This window comes from Palaemon carinicauda, chromosome 34 (assembly GCF_036898095.1).
Source record: "Palaemon carinicauda isolate YSFRI2023 chromosome 34, ASM3689809v2, whole genome shotgun sequence".
Taxonomy (NCBI): Eukaryota; Metazoa; Arthropoda; class Malacostraca; order Decapoda; family Palaemonidae; genus Palaemon; species Palaemon carinicauda.
The window spans coordinates 78565070-78591191 of NC_090758.1; the positions used below are offsets into that span (position 1 = coordinate 78565070).

General features: G+C 42.5%; 1 protein-coding gene across 2 annotated transcripts in view; it reads right to left on the bottom strand.

Moving 5' to 3' along the window:
* LOC137626499 (kinesin-like protein KIFC1) overlaps window positions 1–25030 on the bottom strand; it is an 86488-nt gene extending 61458 nt beyond the window's left edge. For both annotated transcript variants that reach the window (XM_068357533.1, XM_068357532.1), the window contains exons 1-3: window positions 24949–25030; window positions 18374–18518; window positions 14492–14543 (exon numbers count right to left, since the gene is read on the bottom strand). In XM_068357533.1, coding sequence (XP_068213634.1) covers window positions 14492–14543; window positions 18374–18512 — 191 coding nt within the window. In that variant the 5' untranslated portion in view covers window positions 18513–18518; window positions 24949–25030. The remainder of the gene's footprint in view (window positions 1–14491; window positions 14544–18373; window positions 18519–24948) is intronic.
* Window positions 25031–26122: the final 1092 nt, after the last annotated feature.

A 26122-nucleotide genomic window follows, 5' to 3' on the forward strand; every position in this document is an offset into this window, starting at 1 on the left:
GATGCGTCCGAGAAGAGAAGGTGGTCGGGGGTCTGAACAGCCAGTTGTAGACCTTCCCTGAGAAGAATGTTGTTCTTCCACCAAGTCAGTGCAGACTTCATCTTCTCGGAGATAGGAACTGAGACCGCTTCTAGCGACATGTCCTTTCTCCAGTGAGCAGCTAGGTGATACTGAAGGGGTCGGAGGTGGAGTCTCCCTAACGCGATGAACTGGTCCAGCGATGAAAGCGTCCCTATCAGACTCATCCACTGTCTGACTGAACATCGGTTCCTCTTCAGCATGCTCTGGATGCATTCTTGGGCTTGACTGATTCTGGGGGCCAACGGAAAAGCCCGAAAAGCTTGACTCTGAATCTCCATACCTAGATAGACTATAGTTTGGGATGGGACGAGTTGGGACTTTTCTATATTGACCAGGAGACCCAATTCCTTGGTCAGATCCAGAGTACATTTTAGATTCTCCAGACAGCGACGACTTGACGCAGCTCTTAAAAGCCAGTCGTCCAAATAGAGGGAGGCTCTGATGTCTGCTAAATGCAGGAATTTGGCAATATTCCTCATCAGTTTGGTAAACACTAGAGGTGCCGTGCTTAGGCCAAAGCACAGGGCTTGGAACTGGTAAACCACCTTCCCAAAGACGAACCTTAGAAAAGGTTGGGAATCTGGGTGGATGGGGACGTGAAAGTACGCGTCCTTTAGGTCTAACGAGACCATCCAGTCTTCCTTCCTGACCGATGCTAGCACCGACTTCGTCGTCTCCATGGTGAACGTCTGCTTGGTGACAAAGACATTTAGAGCACTGACGTCTAGCACCGGTCTCCACCCTCCTGTCTTCTTCGCCACTAAGAAGAGACGGTTGTAGAAGCCCGGGGATTGATGGTCCCGGACTATGACTACCGCTCCCTTTTGTAGCAAGAGAGACACCTCTTGCTGTAAAGCTAGCCTCTTGTCCTCCTCTCTGTACCTGGGAGAGAGGTCGATGGGAGTTGTTGCTAGAGGGGGCTTGCGCAAGAATGGAATCCTGTACCCCTCTCTGAGTAACTTCACAGACTGTGCGTCTGCACCCCTGTTCTCCCAGGCCTGCCAGTAGTTCTTGAGCCTGGCTCCCACTGCTGTCTGGAGAAGATGGCAGTCAGACTCTGCCTCTTGAGGACTTGGAACCCTTCTTCTTGTTGCCACGTTGACTATCGGCACGGGTACCTCCTCTGCTGGATGTTCTGCCACGAAAGAGCGGAATGAACCTAGACGCTGGTGTGTCCATCCTCGGTCTAGGCACGGAAGGTAAAGCTGTGACTTTACGTGCGGATGACGCCACCAGGTCATGGGTGTCTTTCTGGATCAATGAGGCGGCAATCCCCTTGATCAGCTCTTCAGGAAAGAGACACTTCGATAGCGGAGCAAACATCAACTCTGACTTCTGACATGGTGTGACTCCCGCCGACAAGAAGGAGCAAAGGTGATCTCGCTTCTTGAGAACTCCAGACACGAAAGAAGCCGCAAGCTCGCCAGACCCATCCCGAATGGCTTTGTCCATGCAGGACATGATGAGCATGGCAGAGTCCTTATCCGAAGGGGAGGTCTTTCTGCTCAACGCTCCCAAACACCAGTCCAGGAAGTTAAAGATCTCAAACGCACGGAAAACTCCCTTCAAAAGATGGTCCATGTCCGAAGAAGTCCAGCAAATCTTGGACCGTCTCATAGCCAGTCTGCGGGGAGAGTCTACCAGACTTGAGAAGTCGCCCTGGGCAGAGGCAGGAACTCCCAAGCCGAGAACCTCTCCTGTGGCATACTAGACGCTAGATCTGGAAGCAAGCTTGGCCGGGGGAAACATGAAGGTAGTCTTCCCAAGTTGCTTCTTGGCCTGCAGCCACTCTCCCAGTACCCTTAAAGCCCTCTTGGACGAGCGAGCGAGTACGAGCTTCGTAAAGGCAGGAGCTGCTGACTGCATGCCTAAAGCGAACTCAGAGGGAGGTGAGCGTGGAGCTGCAGACACAAACTGGTCCGGATACAACTCCTTAAACAGGGCAAGGACTTTCCTAAAGTCTAAGGAGGGAGGCGTAGTCTTGGGTTCATCTATGTCGGAGTGTTGATCGTCCAAATGCGCAGCTTCGTCATCATCAGAGATTCCTTCATCCGAATGCTGAGGAGGAAGCGGCAAAGGAGGAGAAGAAAGCTGAACGGCTGAATCCGGCAGCACGGGTGCATGCGTAGCTGCACTGGATCCAACGTCATGCCGCTGTTGGTCAGTCTGAGAGCTGGCAACAACCAAAGCGGAGTGGTGGTGCGTGGTGGGGACTGCCGTGGGTTGCGGAGACTGACGCATCGCGTCAAAACACGGCAGCTTGACTCCACCTTCCTGCTGATGCGGTAGCTCACGCATGTCAACGGAGGGTACCGCACGTCGGCTAACGTCAACATGCGTCTGGCAGGGTCGACTGCGCATCGGTGGTGGAGCTCTCATAGCCGGAGTGTGGGAGCAGGCAGCCGCAGTGTCAGCTGAGCGCACAACCGTGGCAGGTTGTAGGTTAACGGGTGCAGCGTCAACCTTCTCAGCACGATACTCCTGCATGAAGGAAGCTAGCTGAGTCTGCATAGACTGCAGCAAAGACCACTTAGGGTCTACAGCGGTTGGTGCGGCAACAGACGGAGTGATTGCCTGCTGCGGAACCACTCTACCTCTCTTGGGAGGTGTGCAGTCTTCGGAAGACTGCGGCGAGTCCGAACTGACCCAGTGGCTACACCTGGGCCGTTGGACTCGCTCGGAAGGGACCTTGCGCTTGAGAGGTCGTGAGACCTTGGTCCAGCGTTTCTGTCGAGAAACCTCTTCCGCAGACGAGGAATGAATGGGCTCACTCGTCTGTTTGTGGGTGGGACGATCTCTGCAAGATACGTCCTCAACCACGGAGGGTACGTCTGTACGCTGATCAAGGCCTGTCGAACCCTTTGGTCGTACGACATTGCTTCTCCCCTGGGCTTGGGAGCTTGCAAGAGGTCCCGGACTGGGAGGACGACAGGCACGAACAGACGCACCCTCATGCGTAACACTGACACTTTTCACTGCACTGACACTCACTACACTCCCACTGCACTTTTCTCCTTCAACTCTTTGACGTCAGCCAAGAGTTGATTGCGGTCATTCGCTAATGACTCAACTCTGTCACCAAGAGCCTGAATGGCATGCATCATATCCGCCATCGAAGGTTGATGAGAGCTAGTAGAAGGGTCGGGTGTAACCACTACAGGGGAAGGAATAGGTTGTGGGGCATGGGGAGAGGAAAAATCAAAAGAGCGAGAAGAACTCCTCCTGATCCTATCCTTCTCTAGCCTACGTGCATTCTTAAGGAATTCTTGAAAATCGAATTCCGAAAGCCCAGCGCATTCCTCACATCGATCTTCCAATTGACAGGCTTTACCCCTACAATTGGAACAAACGGTGTGAGGATCTATAGAGGCCTTCGGAAGATGCCTAGAACAGTCCCTAGCGCTACACTGCCTGTACTTGGGGACTTGAGTAGGGTCAGACATCTTGAATTAGTCAAAGGGGGAAATCCAAAATCTATCCAAGTCGTCAACAAATAATCCAAAATCTAATCAATGAAAGTGATAAAGTATTGATGATAACTTCTGTACAGCGAAAGCTAATAACTAGAGAGATTACTTCACCAAATAGCGTGAAAATCAACTCCAGAAACAACAGCATATCAAGTAGGTCTTGCCGGTGGCACGACAGAGAGAAAATTGGTTCTGTGTTGACAAGAAGTACTTGAGTACCTACTCGACAGATGGCGCTGTTGTTGTACACCCCCACCTGTATAGCGATCGCTGGCGTATCCCGCCCGTAGGTTTTTTCTGTCGGGCAGCAGAGCTGCAGCTACATGATCACCGGGTAAGATTAATATTGAAAAATAAAAATTCAAGGGGTTAATACCTGTGAATTTTATATTAGTTTCTCTTTGGTTATATGAGAAGATACGATTGGGTCTAGAAGTGCTTTGAAGGTAGCCAGCGCGCATTCCCTTATTTCATACAATCACAGGCATGTCGGTTACCTAATCCTGTATCCCCCTTCCCTTAATAATAAGGGCCAACTATACATTAGCCAATAGAAAATGGCTGTCTGCTGAAGAAGGTGATGAATGCAAGAGTTGATGGGGGAAATACAAGAGGAAGGCCAAGGTTTGGGTGGGTGGATGGTGTGAAGAAAGCTCTGGGTGATAGGAGGATAGATGTGAGAGGTAAGGGAGCACACTAGAAATAGGTATGAATGGAGAGCGATTATGACAGTTTTGGTAGGCCGTGCTGCTTCCTCCGGTCGCCTCGGTGACCGCTGGGGTAGCAGCAGTAGGGGATTCAGCGCATGAAACTTCATTTGTGGTGGATAACGGGGGAAGATGGGATGTGGCACCCTAGCAGTGCCAGCCAAACTCGGCTGAACCCCTCGTCGACTGGGAGGAGCGAAGAGAGGAAAAGTCCCCGTTTGTTCCTGTTTGAGGTCGGCTTCCGCCCAAAATTGGGGAAAGAAGTGCCTTGGTAAATAGATAGATAGATGCATTAAGACTTGTTTGCCCTAAACCCTATAAAGGTTTCTGAAATATTACCTTACCAATTTCATTACCTCTAATACTTGTGCCTTTAGCCTTCTGGGAGTGTTGTAAACGTTACAGAGGCTGTCTGAACACAGATCTGGCAGTAATTTTAGCCTTTTGCAGAAAAATAGCACAATATTACATCTGATGCCATCAGCATGACCCTACTGGTACAACAGTGGACTAAATATCTTTATGTTACCCTGGCATTTGCAAATTTTCTGCATTTGGATTTCTAACCCTTTGATGATTATTTCAAAGCATTTTTCTATATCTATCCTGTGTGGTGGATAATGAGGGAGGTTGGGCTGTGGCACCCTAGCAGTACCAGCTGAACTCGGTTGAGTCCCTTGTTAGGCTGGAGGAACATAGAGAGTAGAGGTCCCCTTTTTTGTTTTGTTTCATTTGTTGATGTCGGCTACCCCCCAAAATTGGGGAAAGTGCCTTGGTATATGTATGTATGTATGTATCCTGAGGCGAGTAGGACCCATATCTACTCCACCATTCACTACTAATTTAGGATTGACGTCTGTGAGATGTGAAATATCTAAACTTATCAAGTTGAAGCTCTTATGATTTTATAACTAGATTATATAAGTGTCTAAGACCTTCATGAAAAGAAGACATTAGGATTATTAACCCTTTTACCCCCAAAGGACGTACTGGTACGTTTCACAAAACTCATCCCTTTACCCCCATGGACGTACCGGTACGTCCTTGCAAAAAACTGCAATTACCCAATTTTATTTTTTTTTGCATATTTTTGATAATTTTTTGAAAAACTTCAGGCATTTTCCAAGAGAATGAGACCAACCTGACCTCTCTGTGACGAAATTTAAGGCTGTTAGAGCAATTTAAAAAAAACGCACTGCAAAATGTACTTGAAAAAAAAATAACCCCTGGAAGTTAAGGGTTGGAAATTTCCAGATAGCCTGGGGGTAAAAGGGTTAAGTTGAGGCTCTGACGATTTTACAACCAGATTATATAAGTGTCTAAGACCTTTATGAAAAGAGGACATTGGGATTATTAAGTTGAGGCTCTGATGATTTTATAACTATAGTCCATTTCTTTTATTGAGGCAGATTTGCACAGACTCGCAGCGGTGCCCTTTTAGCTCAGAAAAGTTTCCTGATCGCTGATTGGTTAGAATTATCCGTCCAACCAATCAGCGATCAGGGAACTTTTCCGAGCTAAAAGGGCACCGCTGCGAGTCGGTGCAAAAATGCATCGCTAAAAGAAATTGACTATAGATGATGTACGTATCTAAGACCTTCATGAAAAGATGATATTTGGTGACTGAGTGGGACCTTCAAAATGTGAAAATCTCTTGCAAACCAGTTTGATGTATTACACCCTCTTCTCTCTTAAGATGACTGTAATCTTCGCTCGCAAGAAATAGAACTTGGAAAAGTTAATTACTGAGAGACGAACACTTTCCGCAATGGTAGTTCCTACACACTTTTAAACCAGGTGGAGCCTCAAGCGATAAATCCTAAATAGATCACGATTAAGCTTTGCCAAGCCCCTTAACACTTTAGCAATCTGCTGTCATTTATTTTACCTAAATGGCCTGTATAACTATATACTGTATAGGTTAAGAGAAAAGTTTAGGAAAGGAAACAAAAATGTTATTTTCATTAGTAAAATAAATTTTTGAATATACTTACCCGATGATCATATAGCTGTCAGCTCTGCTGCCCGACAAAAACCTACGGGCGGAATACGCCAGCGATCGCTATACAGGTGGGGGTGTACATCAACAGCGCCATCTGTCAAGTAGGTACTCAAGTACTCGATGTCAACACAGAACCAATTTTCTCCTCGGTCCATTGGGTCTCTATTGGGGAGGACGGGTGGGTCCTTTAATTTATGATCATCGGGTAAGTATATTCAAAAATTTATTTTACTAATGAAAATAACATTTTTCAATATTAAACTTACCCTATGATCATATAGCTGATTCACACCCAGGGGGGTGGGTAGAGACCAGCATTACATGTTGACATTATTATGAGCTAAGTATTCCGTATTTCATTTTAGCAGTTATTCAAAATAACAAACATAAAATAAATAAGTACCTGGTAAGGAAGTCGACTTGAACAATTACTCTGCCTTTTTAAGTACGTCTTCCTTACTGAGCCTCGCGATCCTCATAAGATGCTGAGCGACTCCTAGGAGCTGAAGTATGAAGGGTTGCAACCCATACTAAAGGTCCTCATCAAAACCTCTAATCTAGGCGCTTCTCAAGAAATGACTTTGACCACCCGCCAAATCAAGTAGGATGCGAAAGGCTTCTTAGCCTTCCGGACAACCCAAAAACAATAATAAAACATTTCAAGAGAAAGATTAAAAAAGGTTATGGAATTAGGGAATTGTAGTGGTCGAGCCCTCACCACTACTGCACTCGTTGCTACGAATGGTCCCAGAGTGTAGCAGTTCTCGTAAAGAGACTGGACATTCTTAAGATAAAAGACGCGAACACTGATTTGCTTTTCCAATAGGTTGCGTGGAATATACTTTGCAGAGATCTATTTTGTTTAAAGGCCACGGAAGTTGCGACAGCTCTAACTTCGTGTGTCCTTACCTTCAGCAAAGCTTGGTCTTCCTCATTCAGATGGGAATGAGCTTCTCGTATTAACAGTCTGATAAAATAGGATAAAGCATTCTCTGACATAGGCAAAGATGGATTCTTAACTGAACACCATAAAGCTTCAGACGGGCCTCGTAAAGGTTTTTAAATAGAACTTAAGAGCTCTTACAGGACATAATACTCTTTCTAGTTCATTTCCAACCATACGATAAGTTTGGAATATCGAACGATATTGGTCAAGGCCGAGAAGGCAGCTCGTGTTTGGCTAGAAAACCAAGTTGTAGAACATGTAGCCGTTTCGGATGAGAATCCAATGTTCTTGCTGAAGGCATGAATCTCACTGACTCTTTTAGCTGTGGATAAGCATATCAGGAAAAGAGTCTTAAAGGTGAGATCTTTCAGGGAGGCTGATTGAAGCGGTTCGAACCTGTCTGACATAAGGAATCTTAGTACCACGTCTAAATTCCAACCAGGTGTAACCAAACGACGCTCCTTCGTGGTCTCAAAAGACTTAAGGAGGTCCTGTAGATCTTTATTGTTGGAAAGATCTAAGCCTCTGTGACGGAAGACTGATGCCAACATGCTTCTGTAACCCTTGATAGTGGGAGCTGAAAGAGATCGTTCTTTCCTCAGATATAAGAGAAAGTCAGCTATTTGAGTTACAGAGGTACTGGTCAAGGATACGGATACTGACTTGCACCAGTTTCGGAAGATTTCCCACTTCGATTGGTAGATTCTAAGGGTGGATGTTCTCCTTGCTCTAGCAAACGCTCTGGTTGCCTCCTTCGAAAAGCCTCTAGCTCTCGAGAGTCTTTCGATAGTCTGAAGGCAGTCAGACGAAGAGCGTGGAGGCCTTGGTGTACCTTCTTTACGCGTGGCTGACGTAGAAGGTCCACCCTTAGGGGAAGTGTTCTGGGAACATCTACTAGCCATCGAAGTACCTCGGTGAGTCATTCTCTCGCGGGCCAGAGGGAAGCAACTAGCGTCAACCTTGTCCCTTCGTGAGAGGCGAACTTCTGCAGTACCTTGTTGACAATCTTGAACGGAGGGAATGCATATAGATCTAGATGTGACCAATCTAGTAGAAAGGCATCTATATGAACTACTGCTGGGTCCGGGATAGGTGAGCAAACTATTGGGAGCCTCTTGGTCATCGAGGTTGCGAAGAGATCTATGGTTGGCTGGCCCCAGGTGGCCCAAAGTCTCTTGCATACATCCTTGTGGAGGGTCCATTCTGTTGGAATTATTTGTCCCTTCCGACTGAGACAATCTGCTATGACATTCAAGTTGCCTTGGATGAACCTCGTTACTAGTGAAAAGTCTAGACCTTTTGACCAGGGGAGGAGGTCCCTTGCGATCTCGTACCATGTCAGAGAGTAGGTCCCTCCTTGCTTGGAGATGTACGTCAAAGCCGTGTGTTGTCCAGTTCACCTCCACCACTTTGCCTTGAAGGAGAGACCTGAAGCTTTTCCAGGTCAGACGTACTGCCAGTAGCTTCTTGCAGTTGAAATGCATTGTCCTTTGACTCGAGTTCCATAATCCCGAGCATTCCCTACCGTCTAATGTCGCACCCCAGCCTACGTCCGATGCGTCCGAGAAGAGAACGTGGTTGGGAGTCTGAACAGTCAGGGGAAGACCCTTTCTAAGGTTGATATAGTCCTTTCACCAAGTCAGACCAGACTTTATCTTTCCGGAAACCGGGATCGAGACCGCTTCTAGCGTCTTGTCCTTTTTCCAGTGAAAAGCTAGATGGTATAGAAGAGGACGGAGGTGTAGTCTTCCTAGTGACACAAATTGAACCACTGATGACAGTGTCCTTACCAGACTCATCCACAGCCTGACAGGGCAGCGTTCCTTCTTCAGCATCTTCTGGATGGATAGCAGGGCTGGGGGTTGATCGTCTTGTTCAGCAACGTCCTCATCAGAGGGTTCCTCATCCGAAACTGATGAGGAAACGGCAACGGAGTGGGCAACGTCTGATTCGCTGAATCCGGTCGCACTGGTGGATGCGTGACGGAGCCGGACGCAATATCATGGTACTGCTGTACAGTCTGTGAACTGTCAACAACCATGGGGACGCGAGGAAGTACAGCGTCAACCCGAAACTGTCTAGACTGTCTGGGTTGTGCAGTCAACACCCTACCGGGTTGCTGAGGTTGACGCACTGCGTCACAACAAGTCACCTCTGCTGGTTGTTGAACGTCTTCCTAGTGACACACTGAACGTCAACAACCACCTCCGAACGTCGCTTAACGTCAACGTGCGACTGGCAACCCACACTGGGTCGCATCGGTGGAGGAACCACCTCAACTGGCGGACGCGAGTAGGATACCTCAGCGTCAACAGGGCGCACAACCAACCGGTAGGAAGGTTGTTGGCCAGAAGGTTCTTCTCCGTATTAAGTCCTCTATCAAGGACACAAGCTTGGACTGCATGTCTTGCAGCAAAGCCCATTTAGGGTCTACGGGAGCAGGTGTGGCAACAGACGGGGTTAGCGACTGAAGCGGAACCATTTACCATCCCTGGAAGCCTTGTTATGTGTGACATAATAGTACAGCAAAACTTCAAAGGCTCGACAAAAGTTGAGAAGTTGACCTGTAAACGACTGGAGCGTCTCCTGGCTATGCGCCTGGCCGAGTCTACCAGAATTGAGAAGTCTACCTGGGCAGAGGCATGAACTCCCAAGCTGAGAACTTCTCTCGTGTCCTATCAGACTCTCGCTCTATAAGCCAGATAAAAAGAAGGGAAATCAAAAGGCTGTATCCCTAAAACTCCTCCTGGTGCAAAAACCAGTCGCCTAGCCGACGTAACGCTCTCTAGGAGAGCGAGAGAGCACTAGCTTAACAACAACGGCTTCGAAGTAGCTAGGCCTAGTGTAAGTTCTGACGTGAGGCGAACGAGGAGCAGCAGTTACAAGATCCGGACGAAGATCCTTAAAAAATCATCATGATTTAATTAAAGTCCATAGGAGGCTAAGCAGCTTAAGGCTCCTCTCCAAATGACAGAGTCCTCAAAGGAATATCAGTAGGAGGGAGAACAGCACTTTCTCATCTACAGGAACCTTGTCCGAGAAAAGCTAGGTTATCTCAGTGAGGGTCTCACTGGTGCAATAGCAGCAGACCAGAAGGCAACGTTATGTAACTGCTTGACAGTCTATGAACTGTCAAAAACTGAACTGTCAACCACAACAGGTGCGTGAGGACATACAGCACTGGTGCATTAGCAGCAGACCAGAAGGCAACGTTATGTAACTGCTTGACAGTATGTGAACCGTCAAAAAACTGAACTGTCAACCACAACAAGTGCGTGAGGACATACAGCACTGGTGCATTAGTAACAGACCAGAAGGCAACGTCATGTAACTGCTTGACAGTCTGTGAGCTGGCAACAACCAAAGCTGTGTGGGGAAGCCTCAACTCCTGACTGACTAGTCTGCTGCGGGCGAGTGGCGGTAACCACAGTGGGTTGCGGAGGCTGACGCACCGTGTCAAAACACGGCAGCTTAACTCCACCCTCCTGTTGTTGTGGTAGCACACGCACGTCAACGGAGGGTTCCGTGCGTCTGTGAACGTCAGCATGCGTCTGGCAGGGTCGACTGCGCATGGGTGGAGGAGCTCTCACAGCTGGAGTGTGGGACCAGGCAGCCACAGCGTCTGCTGGGCGCACAACCGTGGTAGGTTGTAGGCTAACGGGTGCAGCGTCAACCTTCTCCGCACGATACTCCTGCAAAAAAGATGCTAACTGTGTCTGCATAGACTGTAGCAAAGACCACTTAGGGTCTACAGCAGCAGGTGCGGCAACAGACGGTGTTACTGCCTGTTGCGGTACCGCTTTACCTCTCTTAGGAGGTGTGCAGTCATCGGAAGACTGCAGCGAGTCCGAACTGACCCAGTGGCTACACCTGGGCCGTTGGACTTGCGCGGAAGGGACCGACTTGCACTTAATAAGCTGCGAGACCTTGGTCCAAGGTTTCTTACGAGAAACCTCTTCCGCAGACGAGAAGTAAATGGGCTCTCTCGTCTTTGTGTGGGTGGGGCGATCTTGGGTAGATACGCCCGAAACCACGGAGGGAAAAACGTCTGTTCGTTGATCAAGGCCTGACGAACCCATAAGTCGTTCGACATTACTTCTCCCCTGGGCTTGGGAGCTTGCAAGAGATCCCGGACTAGGTGAACACCAGGCACGAACAGACGAACCCTCGGACGCAACACTGTAACACTTTGCGCATATCACTTTATCACTTTGATTTTCTGTTTTGCACTTATTTCACTGAAATCGAAACTTTTACTGATTTCTACCTGAAACACGCAATCCTACCCTTCATTAAAAGGTAGTAATTGCGAAAACAGTCGTATAATGCAACAGAAAACATATATAAAGATAAAGAATTCAGTGGCTGGGAAAGAGACTAAACACTAGTTCAAATAAACTACGTTTACAATCTCTCACCGCACATTGCCTGGGAACAAGAATAAAACCCTAGAAACGTTTTACCTTCTTCCCCTACAGCGACTAGGGAGGAGAGTAAAACGAGAACAACGTTACCCGCTTGAACAAAACGTTTTTTCTCCTCTCTCTCCCTCCGTCTCTATCTCTCTCTTTCTCTCTAGATTTCGCACCTGAGAGAAGAGCCCAATTATATATCGTCAAAACATGTTATTTGCTAAAGGAAAAAACTGAAAGGTTTTCCAAATAAAAAGTTCCTTTAATTTAGAATTTAAACCATTTAAGCTAAGAAAGAATGAACGAAACGTCAGAATCGATTTACTCTTACTGCAAGTGAAACCGTGATACACTCTCTCTCTATCGTAACGATAGAGCGCATGTTGAACGTCTGAACGTCAACAACTGCGTAACGTTAGTTCATCTTTGAAAACAGTACGAGACTATCAAAGAAATTCTTTCATAAAACATTAAATTTAAAAAGTTTTAAATTCTTTAAAGGTTAAATACGATATAACGGGCTCAACGTTGATTAACTTCGGTTCCAAGTTAGGACCGCCTACTATCAGGAAAGGTCGCATATAAACAAAACATAAAAATTTATTTTTATATGTTTATAATAAAAGGAAAGTTAATCGAAGAGGCCTAATAAAGGCGGAGAGATATAAAATATATAGATCTATAACGTGTTAAGCAAAATTACTAAAAACCTAAACACACTTCCGTCTAAGGGAAGGGTCGGCCATTTAAAAGTGAAAGAGTCCATACTCTCTTTGTCACCATAATTAAATCTATCCAAAACGAGTTCAAGTTTTGAAATGAAGATAAAACCCCTGCATAGCGAAAGCTCAAAACTGGAATAGTGTACTTCACCAAATAGTTGTGAAAACAAATCCAGTTAGTAACAGCGTATTTAGTAGGTCTTGCCAGTGGCACGACAGAGAGAAAATTGGTTCTGTGTTGACATCGAGTACTTGAGTACCTACTTGACAGATGGCGCTGTTGATGTACACCCCCACCTGTATAGCGATCGCTGGCGTATTCCGCCCGTAGGTTTTTCTGTCGGGCAGCAGAGCTGACAGCTATATGATCATCGGGTAAGTTTAATATTGAAAAATTTTGAATATAACAGACAGCTAGGATCTGGAAAGAAAGGGGGACTTGGAGTCAGAGGACGGAGTTATTAGCGTTGTGGATACCTATCGGAAACGTCCGTCTGGCGATATGCTGGACTGGGGTTCAAGACTGGCTCAAGCTCACCAGTTTCTTGGTTTGCAACCTCACCATCCTTGAGAGCTAAGGATATGGAGTTTGGTGGAGCCTATAGATCTACCTGCTGAGTCATCAGCAGTCCTTGCCTGGTCCTAACTTGGATGGAGAGGGGACTTGGTCACTGATCATATATTTGATCAGTCTCTAGGGCATTAACATTGTCCCTTGCCTCCGCCATTCACGAGTGACCTTTAACCTAGCAAAACTGACAGTAGAAGGGGGGCTTAGAAATTAAGGTTTGTAACTACCAGATGAAACCTCTTTGTGTTTCCCTTCCTTTCGCAATCCTCATAAGGGTACGTACTTCTTCGTACATTTGCTACCCTTGCAAAGAGCACAATATTGATGATACACAATATCATTTAAGACAGATTTAATTGCCAACCTTTGCTTATAGTCTCGTATAAAGACCTGTTCACCGATAGAGAGAACAAATCTTATCACTGTACTGCACTGCCATGAATTATTAAATTGATACCAGAAGAAAAAGTTTGCGTTCAGCGAAGTATTAAATTGATACCAGAAGAAAAAGTTTGCGTTCAGCGAAGTATTAAATTGATACCAGAAGAAAAAGTTTGCGTTCAGCGAAGTATTAAATTGATACCAGAAGAAAAAGTTTGCGTTCAGCGAAGTATTAAATTGATACCAGAAGAAAAAGTTTGCGTTCAGCGAAGTATTAAATTGATACCAGAAGAAAAAGTTTGCGTTCAGCGAAGTATTAAATTGATACCAGAAGAAAAAGTTTGCGTTCAGCGAAGTATTAAATTGATACCAGAAGAAAAAGTTTGCGTTCAGCGAAGTATTAAATTGATACCAGAAGAAAAAGTTAGCGTTCGGTAAAGCTAACGAACACGACTCGGTCCCACATTTAGCAGGCGTACGTACAATTACCTGGTTAGGAAGCTTCAAAGACTGAAGAACGCTACTCTTAAATGAGAAAAACGTCTGTGCGCTCTACTTCATAAGAACAAATATTACGTACATACATATCAATGACATTTGTGATATTATGTATACCATGTCTCCGTTCTCTGTAATTATGTCACTTGTATATACTTATTCTTTTAGTGGTACTCCTTCTTACCACTAGGTTTGTAACACTTTTTTTCCTGTTTTGACCCTTTTGTATCCTTGCCTGTCTTATATTTTTATTACTTTTCGTCATCCTTGTCGCTCATTTAGTTTACTTTGGCTTGTAATATTTTGAGGAGGGCAGAGTCGCTCTCAGGCTACCTTGACGACAACATATTTTGTATATACGGTTAGGACAATCTTCTTCCTATTGTTAATGTAAGTCAGTGTGTTTTCTTTTATTTTGTGTTTCGTTGGTATATCTAATTCAGGTGTTTGTTTAATTGTTTGTCTGTGTGTTCGATCATTGCTTCATATATCTGTGGGTTTAACTTGTGAATTGTTTTCTATAAACGTAAATGTCAATGTAATTGCTGGTTATTTCTATTATAAAACTTATATTTTGTGATCTGAGTTTTGCCCATTCCTTCATTGATTGATACTTCTTAAATGTTCTTATTATAAGCTGTAACAGGCTAGGTTAAGGCTTAGTTTATAATACATTAAAATGACAAAATTTGTATATTTACCTCTGCAATCCCCCTCTGCCCTTCGCAGCAGGCCGTGCTTGTGTTGTCCGTCCTGAAACAAATAAAATACGTATGCGATTAAGTACTGTGGAAACACTGTCCATGTATTATTATACAATTCGCTTCCCAGGAATGACAGAATAAATCATAAAATATGAACGTGTTTCGCTTTGTGACACTACAAGGATTCCGAAAACATAACATAACTACAGTACTGAATTTGCACTGAATTAAAAAGTACAGTTTGCTGCTTAAATGTTATTTCTGAATTACTGTATCATCAACTGTATCTAAAGTGAAGGATGGAGGGCCCCGAAAGAAACTGGAAGAGTTTGGCAACTAATCTATGATAGCTTGTACAGTATAAGCGATTGAAAGTAATATAAGAAGGTGAACAGTCAGTCAGTTAACCCTTTTACCCCCAGGCTCTTTGGAAATTTTCAACCCTTAACCCCCAGGGGGTTATTTTTTTCCAATTTTTGTCATAGAGAGGTCAGGTTGGTTTCATTCTCTTGCAAAATGCCTGAAGTTTCTCGAAAAAGTATCAAAAATATGAAGAAAAAAAAAATCTTTATAGCATTTTTTTGCAAGGACGTACCGGTACGTCCATGGGGGTAAAGGGATGGCTATTGTGAAACGTACCAGTACGTCCTTTGGGGGTAAAAGGGTTAAGTACTAAATGTGTACAATAACAAAGATACCTGGAAAGGCAAGGAAAATCATAGAAATAACTGAACATTAGAATTTCGCACTTGCAGCGAATGTTTTTTATATCGAACAGGATGACACAAAGTCTCTCTTCATGACAGATCTATTTTAACGTTACCGATCTCAAGATGTTTTTTAGAAATCTATTATTCATTACGTATGAAGTTTATTTTCTTTCCTCACTGGACTATTTTCCCCCTGTTGGAGCCCTTGGGAAGAAATTTTAGATCTGACCCATAGACGATCATAAACAAAGCTCAAAGAATACATTTAGGGTATGTATTGAGAAAGGTAGAGGTGAAATTAAAAGCACTGAACTGACGTGAACATGGAATGGGATGAAGACCAGTATATACTGTATGAATAGATATTGTCTATAAACACGAAGAGAAGAAACCCACAACAAATTATGAATCAGAGAATTAACATCAAAGGTTCGTTAAGTGTTGGTTAGAGGAACTTTGGTACGGGTAGGGACCTTTGCTCTACACGGCACTATACAGTACAGGGAACTCTGGTACGGGTAGGGACCTTTGCTCTACACGGCACTATACAGTACAGGGAACTTTGGTATGGGAAGGGACCTTTGCTCTACACGGCACTATACAGTACAGGGAACTTTGGTACGGGTAGGGACCTTTGCTCTACACGGCACTATACAGTACAGGGAACTTTGGTACGGGTAGGGACCTTTGCTCTACACGGCACTATACAGTACAGGGAACTCTGGTACGGGTAGGGACCTTTGCTCTACACGGCACAATACAGTACAGGGAACTTTGGTCTACACAGTACAGGGAACTTTGGTATAGGCAGGGACCTTTGCTCTACACAGTACAGGGAACTTTGGTATGGGTAGGGACCTTTTCTCTACACAGTACAGGGAACTTTGGTATGGGAAGGGACCTTTGCTCTACACGGCACTATACGGTACAGGGAACTTTGGTATGGGTAGGGACCTTTGCTCTACACGGCACTATAAAACCACACCTAAAGCTTACTGTGTACTATACTACAAAGAAGATTTATCTATTCCTTGTCTTAAAGGGCTTTCATTACCGCTAAAGTTTTAACAGATTCAAAAGCTTTCTTAATTAATAGCGTACTCCAAACTTCCTTGCACTCTAGTAATATCTCCTCTTCCATGAATTCATATAACTGTAGGTCTCTATTGAAAACCACTCCCCTTCCATGGCTAAGTTTAGACAGGGTTTGACTGAATTTCAATATTCTAAGTCTCATTTTGAGATTTTTGAACAGATTGCAGCAAACAATATTAAGTAATGTAAACAATTACAATCTTCTGGAAAATACAAGTCCAATTCTATTAAATAATCAAAACAGACACCTTAGTTATACAGGTTATCAGACTCTATAATCTGCTAAATCTCAAATGGATGTGTTAATAGACGAGTAGTGGAGACAAGAATATGATAAACTACTAACCCACTGCAGTAGTGGAGACATAAGAACATGATAAACCTACTAACCCACTGCAGTAGTGGAGACATAAGAACATGATAAACTACTAACCCACTGCAGTAGTGGAGACATAAGAACATGATAAACCTACTAACCCACTGCAGTAGTGGAGACATAAGAACATGATAAACTACTAACCCACTGCAGTAGTGGAGACATAAGACTATGATAAACTACTAACCCACTGCAGTAGTGGAGACATAAGAACATGATAAACTACTAACCCACTGCAGTAGAGGAGACATAAGAATATGATAAACAACTAACCCACTGCAGTAGTGGAGACATAAGAACATGATAAACAACTAACCCACTGCAGTAGTGGAGACATAAAAACATGATAAACAACTAACCCACTGCAGTAGTGGAGACATAAGAACATGATAAACTACTAACCCACTGCAGTAGTGGAGACATAAGACTATGATAAACTACTAACCCACTGCAGTAGTGGAGACATAAGAACATGATAAACCTACTAACCCACTGCAGTAGTGGAGACATAAGAACATGATAAACAACTAACCCACTGCAGTAGTGGAGACATAAGAACATGATAAACTACTAACCCACTGCAGTAGTGGAGACATAAGACTATGATAAACTACTAACCCACTGCAGTAGTGGAGACATAAGAACATGATAAACAACTAACCCACTGCAGTAGTGGAGACATAAGAACATGATAAACAACTAACCCACTGCAGTAGTGGAGACATAAGAACATGATAAACCTACTAACCCACTGCAGTAGTGGAGACATAAGAACATGATAAACTACTAACCCACTGCAGTAGTGGAGACATAAGAACATGATAAACCTACTAACCCACTGCAGTAGTGGAGACATAAGAACATGATAAACTACTAACCCACTGCAGTAGTGGAGACATAAGACTATGATAAACTACTAACCCACTGCAGTAGTGGAGACATAAGAACATGATAAACTACTAACCCACTGCAGTAGAGGAGACATAAGAATATGATAAACAACTAACCCACTGCAGTAGTGGAGACATAAGAACATGATAAACAACTAACCCACTGCAGTAGTGGAGACATAAAAACATGATAAACAACTAACCCACTGCAGTAGTGGAGACATAAGAACATGATAAACTACTAACCCACTGCAGTAGTGGAGACATAAGACTATGATAAACTACTAACCCACTGCAGTAGTGGAGACATAAGAACATGATAAACCTACTAACCCACTGCAGTAGTGGAGACATAAGAATATGATAAACAACTAACCCACTGCAGTAGTGGAGACATAAGAACATGATAAACTACTAACCCACTGCAGTAGTGGAGACATAAGACTATGATAAACTACTAACCCACTGCAGTAGTGGAGACATAAGAACATGATAAACCTACTAACCCACTGCAGTAGTGGAGACATAAGAATATGATAAACTACTAACCCACTGCAGTAGTGGAGACATAAGAATATGATGAACTACTAACCCACTGCAGTAGTGGAGACATAAGAATACGATAAACTACTAACCCACTGCAGTAGTGGAGACATAAGAATACGATAAACTACTAACCCACTGCAGTAGTGGAGACATAAGAATAGGATAAACTACTAACCCACTGCAGTAGTGGAGACATAAGAATAGGATAAACTACTAACCCACTGCAGTAGTGGAGACATAAGAACATGATAAAACTACTAACCCACTGCCGTTCTGCTCTTCTTCTCTGGCGATGTTGCACCGTCATCCATTCCGCTGTCCGTGGCCGGGCGCTTTAATCCAGCTGTGGACGACACCTTGGGCTGCTGAAGCCGACTGCTGAAAGTTGGGAGCTTCGACATCTTGACCTGAAAAATATCACAAGATTTTTAATAAAGTTAAACCTAAGAGACATCACAAGTTTTTTAATTAAAATTTTCCTACCTATAACCACCTAAGTTCTTTAACCCTTTAACCCCCAGGTTTTTTGGAAATTTCCAACCCTTAACCCCCAGGGGGTTATTTTTTTCCCAGCACATTTTGCAGTATATCTTTTTTAAATTGTTCTAACAGCCTTAATTTTTGTCATAGAGAGGTCAGGTTAGTCTCATTCTCTTGGAAAATGCCTGAATTTTCTCAAAAAATTATCAAAAATATGAAAAAAAATTTTTATAGCATTTTTTTGCAAGGACGTACCGGTACGTCCATAGGGGTAAAGGGATGAGTTTTGTGAAACGTACCAGTACGTCCTTTGGGGGTAAAAGGGTTAACACCTAAGTTCTTTAATAGGCGTAAAATTTCAATGAAGCTGGATATGGCTGGCGGTCCACTTCAACGTTCAGCTTCGTATTTCAGGGGTGGTTGAAGGGAGAGTTGAGACTTGAAGGACGCACGATTGTACAGTTCGAGCGGGGATAATTTGAAAGGCCTGCGAACTCCTGAAATGTTTCCCGCGCCTTGAGCTCCATAAGGATTTCCTCGTATTCTTCTTGATTCCAAAAAAAAGATAAGATATGGTTCGAAGGCCGAGTTGTATCCTTCACCACAAAGATCAAAGTGCTTCCCTGACAAACAGTGTATGGCTGTTTGAGAGCAACCAGTCTCAAGTCAAACCTTGCAGTTGGTAACCGATTGTTAATTGATCTGTGAACTAGATGGGCAGAAAGAGGGAAAAGTGTAGAATTCTTATGAATATTGCAAGAAGCCCTTGAATGCTGTCGACAGACTGGGACTGAGGAACAGAAACTGGAACTTCCTGCTCAGAAGAATGGAGATAGCTGGGCGATGGTGAGAACGTGAGGCGCGAAGCCCTTTCGCCCCACAATGATGTAGTAAGCAACTGTCAAACGAGTGCATTTGGTTGAACAGTCCTGCCAGGATGAATCTTAAAAACAGTCCAGCTTGACATCTCAAGAGTGTACCTGTTCGATAAGGGTCTGTGAAATGAGACCATTTGTTGACGATAGTCACAGATGGAAGCGTGTACTGTAGTTTTTCAATGTGCCATGTAATTTACCAATCCTACTTGCAAAATTTGGTGAAAGGGCTTTTAGCTACTGTGCGCCTAGACATTATAATAAACTGCCAACTGAAATGAAGGACCTAAAGGGAGCAATTGAATTTAAGAAGAAACTAAAGACATTACTTTTCACAAGATCATATGATTTGGAAGATGCTACAATCAAAGAACTGTATAAGTTATAATGAAAATGTTTCGTTAGATGATCAATATGGACCCAAAGAGAAGTAGTTCACTCGACTTCAGTGGAGGGTTGGATTTAAACCCAAAACAAGTAAAACAAGTAAATCAAGTAAAATACTGCAGTCACTTTGCATGCATTTACGGTGGGTTGTAAAGCAGGTGTCTCTCTCCCGTGTACCACTTCCCTGAGGTGATCGTGTACCCCAGGTGTGCACCATCCTCCTTGGATTCATCTGTGAACAGCAGGATCCCTGGAGGCGTTCGAGAAGTACCGTCCCAGAGTGGAAATCGTCAGTCAACCACCGAGACCGATCACCCCATGTTTCCCATTTCACTGAGACCAGAAGATGAGGAATTTGCTGGATGCTAAAACAGTAATACTTCCAATAGTTTTGCAACAATAGCTGATGTGGGAGCCTGCGTAGAGTGGGTTCCCCATTACATGGGACTATCCACATGATGTTACTTGCCAGCCATAAGTTGCTGGGCATGTCTTATTGTATAATTCTGCCCTCTGTTTCTGCCTATTCATGCGGCTGGGTTACCGATCGAATACTGTACGATTCTCGTATCAGGGCAAAAGGAGCTCAACTTCTAAGGTCGTGGATCGTTGCCTCCATGTGGAGTAAAAGGAAAAGTCGATTGTTGAGAAAACTCAAGGGGATGAGGCTCGATTGAAAAGGCACCAGACAGGCGAGCATGAACGATTAGGGCAAAAGGCAGTCTACCTAGTTTGAACGGAAAACTAACACCTCAAGGAGGAGCTAATACCAACGAACCAAAGGATGGGTATCTAGGTGAACTTAACCTTAGGATCCCTGAATACAAGTCCTCTTCCTTATCACAGATCGTACGATACTTACGATCTTCCTTTGAATGGGAAGAAAGTCGGTCATCTGTCTCTAGTCGACTATGTCACCGGAAGAGTTGAATGTGGCCTGATTGGTAACGTCTCTGCCTGGTATTTGCCAGTCGGGGGTTCGAGTCCCGCTCAGACTCGTTAGTGCCATTAGTGTCTGCAACCTTACCATCCTTGTGAGCTAAGGTTTGGGGGTTTAGGGGAGCTTATAGGTCTATCTGCTGAGTCATCAGCAGCCACTGCCTGGCCCTCCCTTAGTCCTAGCTTGGGTGGAAAGGAGGCCTGGGCGCTGATCATATAATATATGGTCAGTCTCTAGGGCATTGTCCTGATTGCTAGGGCAATGTCACTGTCCCTTGCCTCTGCCATTCATGAGTGACCTTTAGACCTTTAAACTATCCGGAGGATTTAAAGTGCATCTCTCCCCTTTGTTTTCCTTCGGGGTCCAAAGACCCACCGGTAATGTGGAGCTTTTGAGTTTAAAATGTCCTTGCTCTGTTTGTTTGGAACTGTTGAGTTCTGGGTTTGGGTGAAATATATATGACTGCACCTAAAGGTCAAGTAAAGCAGCTGCCAGACTGATCCTGTAAGCGACTCCCATGGTAGGATCTTAGGGCCCGAAAAAACGTGTCGCCCGTGACCACGTCTTACATCGAAGCATCTCTAAAACGTCCCGAAGTAGGAACCTAATGCTGGAGTTATGAGCATGAGCTCATGTATGTAGTACCGAGCCCCTTCCTTGGGGGTCAAATTCAGGTAGTTCTTTCCTTCTTGGGGTCAAATTCAGGTAGTTCTTTCCTTCTTGGGGTCAAATTCAGGTAGTTCTTTCCTTCTTGGGGTCAAATTCAGGTAGTTCTTTCCTTCTTGGGGTCAAATTCGGGTAGTTCTTTCCTTCTTGGGGTCAAATTCAGGTAGTTCTTTCCTTCTTGGGGTCAAATTCAGGTAGTTCTTTCCTTCTTGGGGTCAAATTCAGGTAGTTCTTTCCTTCTTGGGGTCAAATTCAGGTAGTTCTTTCCTTCTTGGGGTCAAATTCGGGTAGTTCTTTCCTTCTTGGGGTCAAATTCGGGTAGTTCTTTCCTTCTTGGGGTCAAATTCGGGTAGTTCTTTCCTTCTTGGGGTCAAATTCAGGTAGTTCTTTCCTTCTTGGGGTCAAATTCAGGTAGTTCTTTCCTTCCTAGGAAAGTAAAGGCACACACTGCTTCATGCTCTCCAGAGGAGAGAGAGAAATAGAACGCTTAGCAAATGATAAGGGTCGCGTTTCTTATTCCTAACCGTAGTTTGTGCACTCATTCTTTTAACCCTTTTACCCATAGGCTATTTGGAAATTTAAAACCCTTAACCCCCAGGGGGTTATTTTTTCCCCAGCACATTTTGCAGTATATATTTTTTCAAATTGCTCAAACAGCCTTAATTTTCATCCTAGAGAGGTCAGGTGGGTCTCATTCTTTTGGAAAATGCCTGAATTTTTTAAAAAAAATATAAAAAATATGCAAAAAAATATAAAAAGCAGTTTTTTGCAAGGACGTACCGCTACGTCCATAGGGGTAAAGGGATTAGTTTTGTGAAACATACCAGTACATCCATTGGGGGTAAGAGGGTTAAAATCGTGAAATTTCAAATGATGATAAATCAGGGTGTTACTGATATCATCCTTAGGGGAAAAAACCTTGCTTTTGCTGGACTAAAAGTAAACCTTTATGCAACTTTCTCTTTTTCTAATTTATAGAATTAGTTTTGAGCAAACACAGCTGTAAAAATATTTCACTATACATCTAAGCTCAAGAGCATTATCACCATTCAAAATTTAACCCCTTTACTGGGGGTAAAGGGGTTAAATTTTGAAATTTCCAACCCTTAACCCCCAAGGGGTTATTTTTTTCCCAGCACATTTTGCAGTATACTTTTTTTTTTAAATTGCTCTAAAAGCCTTAATTTTTGTCATAGAGAGTTCAGGTTGGTCTCATTCTCTTGGAAAATGCCTGAATTTTCTCAAAAAATTATCAAAAATATGAAAAAAAAATTATAAATAGCATTTTTTTGCAAGGACGTACCGGTACGTCCATGGGGGTAAAGGGATAGCTTTTGTGAAACGTACCAGTACGTCCTTTGGGGGTAAAAGGGTTAAAAACACACTTAACTCTCATACACGAGAGTACATATAATGCGTTACATTTTAGCACCATACAAAACAAGAAGACTACAGTACTTAATACCCTATAATAAGAAATAGGGAAAAAACAGGAGAAAATTATTAGCCTGGACTATGAGTTATTTCATTTACCTATAATGTTAATCAGTTTAACCCTTTTACCCCCAAAGGACGTACTGGTACGTTTCACAAAACTCATCCCTTTACCCCCATGGGCGTACCAGTACGTCCTTGCAAAAAAATGCTATAAAATTTTTTTTTTCATAATTTTGATAATTTTTTTTAAAAACAATTCAGGCATTTTCCAAGAGAATGAGACCAACCTGACCTCTCTATGACAAAAATTAAGGCTGTTAGAGCAATTTAAAAAAAAATATACGGCAAAATGTGCTGGGAAAAAAATAACCCCCTGGGGGTTAAGGGTTGGAAATTTCCAAAGAGCCTGGGGGTAAAAGGGTTAATTAGTTTAACAAGGAAACCGAGTCTTAATACATGGGACTCGGTTTCCTTACAGTGGCAGTATTACTATACTGTACAGTAGATTACCATAGGGTACAGGCTTAACTAAGAATTTAATTCTAAGTTTGGAATTAAATTTAGTTAAGGGCTGGAATGTACTCATAAGATAACAATTCCTTAAACTCGTGTGATTTTAAAATAATTTGGCCTTCATTCATTTCTGATATAGGTCATTACGTTGGGGAGTCTCAATGACGGACGCACATACTAGATTAGGTTAGGATACAACCCTGTATCGTATTAAAATCGTTTCCTGCTTTCCACAACACAAAAATTCTTATTGTTAGTTTTGGAGGTAGTTATTTCGAATCCCAAAAATCCTTTAACAAACAGAAAAACTTGATTTTGAATTACCGAATAATCATATACTAATCTTAAACTTTACCTTATCGGGTAAGTTCATAGCCATACATTGAGCCACGTTAGCTCTGACTCAGAAATATTAAACACTATCCTACGGCAGACTGAAATATGATTTTTTTTTTTTACCGAAAGCAGCCTGGAATACCGTAGACTGGGGGCTACAGGATGACTCGCAGTCATTGTGATCAGTTAACTTATCGGCTCATGGCGCGCGTCGACTAATGCAAGTAAGTAAAGGAAACGTAAAAGCTGAAAGCTCGGTTTTATATATATATATATATAATTTGGAGCCTTTGTATATCAGCGGCCAGTTCATCACGCGTTCATTAAAAATGGACATCGACTAACCTAAAGTTTCCCCCCCTAACCTAACCTACAAACCGTGTCCTTACCTACTTACCTCTGCGACCCCCCTTACATTGCCGTACTCTAAGTTAGACATAATAATACATACAGGTGGCCGCTATCATACATACACCCCTATAATTTATTCGGATAGACGTAAAATACTTTAATGCCTGTCAAAATCGATTTTAAGGGGCAAATGTATATCGGCGGCGAGTTCCTCCCGCATGCATAGTAAATGAGCACCTGTTAACCTAACCTTAACCCCCCCTAACCTAAAAGCCATACCTTTACCTACTAACCTGATGAGGGAGGGGGGGTAAGGCCCCCTGCGACCCCCCTTACCGGTATTCATACATACGAAGTCGCTATCATACATATAACCCGGGTATTATAATCATATCTGCCTCATTTATATTAAATAATGATGTCCTCATTCATTTAAAAAAAATATATATAAAATAACAACACAAAATAGCATTTATAAAAGCTTCGAGTGGGAGACGACCATGGCCTATCAAATGGCAATAAATTTCGACTATGATAAACCAATATATCGTTGTTCCAAGATGTATTTCGCTATTATATAACAAACTAGAGAAATACTTATGTATATCCAAAACAACAATAACATCATATAAACAATTTAAAAGGTAAATAGAACTTAAAACAATGAATAAATATTGGATAGTAAAAATCGGTAAACATCACCATGACACCATCCCGAGCTCGTATCTCTTACGCTTCACATTTAAACATATTTAGCACCATTTAAATATATTCCTCACTTCAAATCATTATCACCATTCACTCATTACCTTCATATACGATTATTACACCTGAATAATGAATAAAACTCACTCTGTAAAGTAAATAATCGAGTAAATAATCCCGTAAGGTTCTCGGGCCTACAAGCGACGCGTATTTTAAACACGGATGTAAACAAATCAGGGTTGCCAGTTTGGCCTTTTTTCCGGCCAAAAAAAACCTCAAATTTGACCTTTTGTATTTAAATAGGTTGGCCTTTAGTAATATGAAAAAAGCCGAGCCTTAAATACTATATTTTTGACCTTTTTCTATTAATTTGTTGACCTTTTAAAGCCTCTGTTGATTAGAAATTGACCTTTTCTCATTTAGAAAACCTGGCAACCCTGAAACAAATCCCTGCAATCTGATTGGTCCTGGGAGTTTGGGAGTCATTGGCCAATCAGAACGCGTCTTTTTGAATCAAAACAAACGAATGAGTTTTGTGATGCGCAAGTGAGATTTGTTTATAAAATATCGCTGGTATAAATTGAATTTTAAAGTATTTTGAGTTTATAAACTAATTATTGTATTATTTTATATTAAAATACAATTATATAATATATAACATTATGAAATAAGTCTAATTCAAATAAATATTTATATGAAATGGTTGTTTTATATAAAATATCGCTGGTATAAATTGAATTTTTAAAGTATTTTAAGTTTATAAACTAATTATTTTATATTAAAATACAATAATATAATATGTATCATCATTAAATAAGTCTAATTCAAATAAAGCTTTATACGAAATGTTTGTTTAAACGAATGAGTGTTGTGATGCGCAAGTGAGATTTATTTATAAAATATCGCTGTTATTAATTGAATTTTAAAGTATTTTATGTTTATAAATTAATTATTTTATATTAGAATACAATTATATAATATATATTGTGAAATAAGTGGCCAATCAGAGCGCGTCTTTTTGAATCAAAACAAACGAATGAGTTTTGTGATGCGCAAGTGAGATTTGTTTATAAAATATCGCTGGTATAAATTGAATTTTTAAAGTATTTTATGTTTATAAACTAATTATTTTATATTAAAATACAATTATATAATATATATTATGAAATAAGTCTAATTCAAATAAAGCTTTATACGAAATGTTGGTTGTTTATGACAAAATACAAGACGATGTTTATTTCTTTTAGGCAGAATTTTTTATGTAAAACAATAAGAAAAATAAAATAAAAAAATACATACTTTTAATTTATATTATTGACAT